Source organism: Pristiophorus japonicus, chromosome 20 (assembly GCF_044704955.1).
Source record: "Pristiophorus japonicus isolate sPriJap1 chromosome 20, sPriJap1.hap1, whole genome shotgun sequence".
Classification (NCBI taxonomy): Eukaryota; Metazoa; Chordata; class Chondrichthyes; family Pristiophoridae; genus Pristiophorus; species Pristiophorus japonicus.
In genome coordinates, this window is record NC_091996.1 from 26,461,755 (window position 1) to 26,467,754 (window position 6,000).

At 42.1% G+C, this 6,000-nt stretch overlaps 1 protein-coding gene across 1 annotated transcript in view; it reads right to left on the reverse strand.

Annotated features, from left to right (window-relative positions):
* LOC139233093 (ice nucleation protein InaA-like) overlaps window positions 1-4,877 on the reverse strand; it is a 71,190-nt gene extending 66,313 nt beyond the window's left edge. The window contains exons 1-2 of the mRNA XM_070863612.1: window positions 4,866-4,877; window positions 202-443 (exon numbers count right to left, since the gene is read on the reverse strand). Coding sequence (XP_070719713.1) covers window positions 202-443; window positions 4,866-4,877 — 254 coding nt within the window. The remainder of the gene's footprint in view (window positions 1-201; window positions 444-4,865) is intronic.
* Between the last annotated feature and the right edge of the window lie 1,123 nt (window positions 4,878-6,000).

Below are 6,000 nucleotides of genomic sequence, written 5' to 3' on the forward strand. Positions count from 1 at the left end.
CGGCCGCCGACGTCAGCGGATGGCCGATGCGCGTAAGTTGACTCCCGCCCGCCGAGATGTCAGATAGGTGCGAGCGGGAGTCGGTGGCAGGACAGCGGTGGGCCGCTGCGTGGAGGCAGCTCTGTCCCGAATGGTGAGTGTCAAGATCCTGTAAAAAAGGTAAGCGGAATGTTTTTAACTTATTTCTTTGCAGGCACTTACCTGGATGGGATTCCCTGAAGGTCCTCGGATGTTTTTCTCGCCGGGAATGAGACCTCCCACCCACTGCTGCCCAGATTGGTGGCGTACATCGTTGATTTGCCGCCTGCCAACCTTCGAGGGCCCTCGGCGATGAAAACCCCGCCGAAAGTACCGTCCGGTACCTCGGCAGCCATCAGCGGCACTTTGGGCGGCACTTGGGAGACTGAAGGGTTTGACCCAATTTTGCCCCCATGGTCTTTAGCCTTGAAATTTCAGGAAAATACACATGCTTAAAATTTTAAAGAGGCATGTGCTCATTAAAGATCAACCTGACATATGTGAAAGCCTTGTGTCAGTTTCTGAACAGCCCATTTAAAGTTTAAACAATAATGAGTTGTATTTATATAGCACCTTTGATCTAGTAAAATGACTCAAGGCACTTGACAGGAGCGTTATCAGACAAAATTTGGCACCGAGTGACCTAAAGAAAGATTAGGTCTGGTGATCGAAAGCTTGGTGAAAGGTGTAGGTTTTAAGGAGCGTCTTAAAAGCAAGAGAGGGAGATAGAGATGCGGAGAGATTTAAGGAGGGAATTCCAGAGCTTAAAGCCTAGGCAGTTGAAGGCATGGACGCCAATGGTGAAGCGATGGAAATCGAGCATGGGCAAGAGGCCAGATTTGGAGGAGCGCAGAGACCTCAGAGGGTTTTGATGATATGCGACATGGTAATGGTATTACTTCAAGGGATTTTAATTATAAGCTGGAACTGGAGATTTGCATAACTATTTCCCAGGGTTAATACAGGCACAACATAATTTAACAAAGAGAACATAATCCAATAGCGTACACCCAGCATTTCTACACAAATTTGTTGTGCTTGCAGACTGCAGATGATGATCTCAGATGGGATTCTGAAACCTTATTCTGGGAGACACGACCCAAACACTACAATCAACAAATTCATGAAAATGTGATTGTTTAGGATGTTATAGATCTCAGCAGTTATTGTAAATCAACGTAGAACAGCATTCATTGATTTCCATAGTGTTCCACAAGGTGGGGGCAAGCTAATACCAAATATCATCTTCAGGTGAAGCAGGGATAGAGACCGGAGGTGGTGGGTATGTGGGGGGGTGGGGGGCAGTAATTGGTCCAAAGCCTAAAGCCCACAGATGTAATATAGTATCCCTGGGAGAATTTTAATCTAAATAAAATAGGTTGGTTTGCATAAGAATTAGGAACAGGAGTAGGCCATCTAGCCCCTCGAGCCTGTTCCGCCATTCAATAAGATCATGGCTGATTGGAGCGTGGGGGCAGTTACATTGTTAAAAATCGGAATCCCGATCGTTCTCCAACCCACCCACAAAGACGGGACGGGAGCCGGAACTGGGACAGACAGCCAATCCGTTGCCAGGAGGGGGGATGTCAATTTAAATATTACAATGAAGCTGGAAGCCTCTTCTTTAATCTCCATTTTGTTTTTAACAGTAGCTGGTCGGATTTTGCACACCTTGTAAAACCCGGCAGTTACAGCAAGGACTGCTGCATCCAGGAGCTAAGTGCCTTTAATGTCAGCTGTGGCTCAGTGGGCAGCACACTTGCCTCTGAGTCAGAAGGTTGTGGGTTCAAGTCTCAATCCAGGGGCTTGAGCACAAAAATCTAGGCTGACACTCCAGTGCAGTGCTGAGGGAGTGCTGCACTGTCAGAGGTGCTGTCTTTCCGATGAGATGTTAAATTGAGGCTCTGACTGCTCCCTCATGTGGATGTAAAAGATCCCATGGCACTATCTTAAAGAAGAGCAGGGGAGTTATCCCCGGTGTCCTGGTCAATATTTATCTCCCAATTAACGTAACAAAAAACATTATCTGATTATCACATTGCTGTTTGTGGGAGCTTGCTGTGCGCAAATTTTGCTGTCGCATTTCCTACAGTGACTACACTCCAAAAGTACTTAATTGGCTGTAAAGTGCTTTTAGATGTCCAGTGGTCGTGAAAGGCGCTAAATAAATCCAAGTATTTCTTTCTCTCTTTTATATCCACCATCTGTATCCAGGGACCCTGCCTCGCCCACTTGGAACCAGAGGGCATGACTGTTGGAGTCCGAATGGTCACCTGCACACAAGTGCAGGGCCAGTATAAAAGGTTGGCTGCCATGTTGTTTAGGCACTCTGGAGTTGTAATAAAGAAGACTAAGGTCACACTAAGTTTAGCTCACAGTTCTCAGCCTTGTGGAGTTCTTGTATACATAACAACGCCCTGTCCTTATTTTTGTACAACACTTTCATTTTGTATTATTATCCATGGTTAAGTAGCAAAGCTGATGAAATTTGAGAAGCATTGTTGGCCGGAAGGCAGAAGTTTCTCTGCGGTGTAAGCTGAGGAACTGGGAGGCTGAGGCATCACAGCACCGCCACTGGCAGAACGGTGGAACTTCAGGGCACCACATTTACATAGGCAGTTTCCATTATAACTGTGGGCAGAGGGATTTATAATCGAAGTGCACGCAGACATAAAAAAGTTTCATATATTAGCGATAATCCTTTTCCATGACACTTCAAATGTCAGCTCCACTCAGAAAGATGAAGAAATGCTGTTAGAAAACGATACATTTAACACGCATTTTATTCTTCGCACCTCAGGCATTAAATATGGAAGTTTCCGTGGTTACGTTTTCAATTGTTTCATTCTAATTTTATATTCATACAACAGTGACAAACGAGAACTCGATGACAATGAGCACTCAGGAACATTTACCAATAATAGGAGAAAGGGAATAAAGGAAATCACTCAAAGTGAAAGTTTGAGGCCCTCTCGTCCTCAACAAGTCCAATTTAACAGGAAAGCCTTTACCAAGTGCTTCATTTTTTAACTTCAAGGAGGTTAATGCAGTATGAGAGATAGAACTAAAGGGAGAGAATGACCTTGTGCTTTATGTTGTTTATAATTAGAATAAATGTTTACACCAAGATTCAGTTTTCCTCAGTGCAAAAAGTGATATCTTCCCTGGTGTTATGTTTCTTTCTTTTTGCAAATGATTTGAAAAATAGCTGAAAGTTGAATTTTAGAACATTTTTAACACAATTAACGATCACTTGAGAAAAAGGTTGCTTCAGAGAAAGAGGAGGATAGACAGACCGAGTGAAATGATGCGAACACCAGAGCTCCATTTTGTTTAAAACAAGAATTCAAAAACAATGGCCTGGAATTTGCGGCAGGTAATAACAGCGAATGAACAGCGGTTGCTGTTATTACCCCTTTGAAACTGATCGCAACTTCAGGACAGAGCGCATGCGCAGCTAAAAGCAGAAATCCAGAAGTTGCGGTCATTACATGACATAGGATTATATAGGATATACGGCACAGAAACAGGCCAGCCCATGACGGTGTTTATGCTCCACTCGAGCCTCCTCCTGTCTTTCCTCATCTAAATCTATCAGCATAACCCTCTATTCCTTTCTCCCTCATATGCTTGTCTGACCTCCCCTTAAATGCATCAATAGTATTTGCTTCAACCACTCCCTGTGATAGTGAGTTCCACGTTCTCACCACTCTCTGGGTAAAGAATTTTCTTCTGAATTCCTCATTGGATTTCTTGGTGACTATCTTATATTGATGGCCTCTAGTTATGCTCTTCTCCACAAATGGAAACATTCTCTCTGTATCTACTCTATCAAAATCCTTCATAATTTTAAAACCTCAATTAGTTCACCCCTCAGCCTTATTTTTTCAAGAGAAAAGAGGCCCGGTCTGTTCATCCTTTCCTGATTATGTATACCCTCACATTTCTGGAGGGTAATCTTCTCTGCACCCTCTTCAATGTCTCTATATCCTTTTTATAATATGGCGACCAGAACTGTACACAGTATTCTAAGGGGTTGAAATTGCCCCTTTCTGAAAGGCCCGTTGGTGCCAAGGGAGCTTCTGTTACCTCTTCAAAAAAATCCAATGAGTTTGGCCAAGCAAGACTTTCCCTTTTGAAATCCATGTTTCTAGATGTTCGTCTTCTATTTTCTCTTTTAGTAGAATTCCATTATTTTTCCTACCACCGATGTTAAGCTGACTGGTCTATAATTCCCTGGACCTGTTTTATCCCACTTCTTAAATATAAGTACTATGTTATAGCTATCCGCTGGTCCTCTGGCACTACACCTTTTTCTACTGAATTATTAAATGTGTAGAGTAAGGCCTCTGCGATCCCTTCCCTAGATTCTTTTAAAATGCGTGGATGCAATCCATCTGGACCAGGGGTTTTATCCTCTTTGAGTTTGATTAGTTTACTTAATATAACCCCTCTTTTAATTTTAAATGCACATCTCATTACTAATCTCATCATCCAATGTCATGGCCACCCATTCTATCTCCCTGCTCCGACATTGGCTGTTCTGTGCCCCCCACCCCCACCCTTCCCCCACAGCCGGCAATCAGTATAATCTGTCAAATCAGGGAAACGGACAAAAGCTTTGGCTCCTCCGCCGGAATAGCACCGTCAAATACCCTATTTAAAGTTAGACCCTTTCGGATTCGGTGTCACTGGGGTTTTAACAGCATATTGACTGCTCAACAAATGTTATGGCTCTGAAAAACTAATGTTAATTTTGTGGAGTTACAAATTTATCCATTTCATTAAAAATTCTAATTTTTAATAAACTTTAAAAAAAAGTTTGTTCACCTTTATTTCAGGTTTACCTTTTCCCCCATGTAAGAGCCGCAATCTTTGTTTTGCTCTCTATAAAAAAAGTTTTTAAAGTTAGAATCAAAGGAGTTCACTCACTTCCTGGGTCTGTGCGAATTCTGCATTGTGATTGGCCGCTTCGACAGCTTGTTGACATCACAGCAGCTCGCGCGATGGGATTCCCACTAAACAACGCTGATTTCAACTGCACGTCAGAAAAGCTGCACTTCTCGCCACAGAGATTGCGAGAACTTTGTGGGAAGCTTACTTCAGTGCCACTGCCCAATGCCTTTGCTTCGCCGCTGATCGCAAATTACAGGCCAATTGGTGTTAAAAATCACGATTTATTTCTGCAGCTGCAGCAGGTAAGAGAATTAATAATTACTTATCCTCCAGGAACCAAAGAACACTTAATTCACTATCTCCAAATAGAATCCTCTTTCCAAATATTTTCTCATCATGCGCAACACCACAGGAAATCAGTTGGTAATATATAAAACATTTTACAAATCTTAAAATGCTGAATGCTTCTGAGTTGCAGTCTGAAACAGACAAACGCGTTTCAACCCACAAAGTTGACTGCTAAATAACAAATAAACTCTGTTTAACCGAAGCCTGTGTTAACTTAACAATTAAACGTTACGGCCTTAAAAGGACCTAGTTTGATCTGGTCAGAATAGTATTTTTTATGTTACATGATACAGAATCATAGAACACGCTATCCTTAGAAACCAGTGAATGGTCTGGCTTACTGTGAGCAATACTTTGGGAAATGCAATATAAAATACACACACATATATCAATATATATTTTATTAAAAACTTGCAATTAGTGTGCAGCTATGACACTCCACATATCACAGTTTGCTACAAATAAAACGCAATCTTAGAGAAAGAACTCCATTCTGAAATTGACAATTGGATACAACTGGCCTCTGATTAGCATTAGGAATTTATAAATAGCTATAATTACCTGGATTTGTCTATTTAGAGTAGTGGCTTTTCGAGGAACAGCCCAGATTAGAAAATAAACATTGTTGCCCAGACTACACGTTAACAATGCCCTAGGAGACACGCTCTGCGAATAAAACTGCTCAGACTTTGCATTTGATAATGAAATGTTCAGTGATGAATATTACAGCAAATGAAA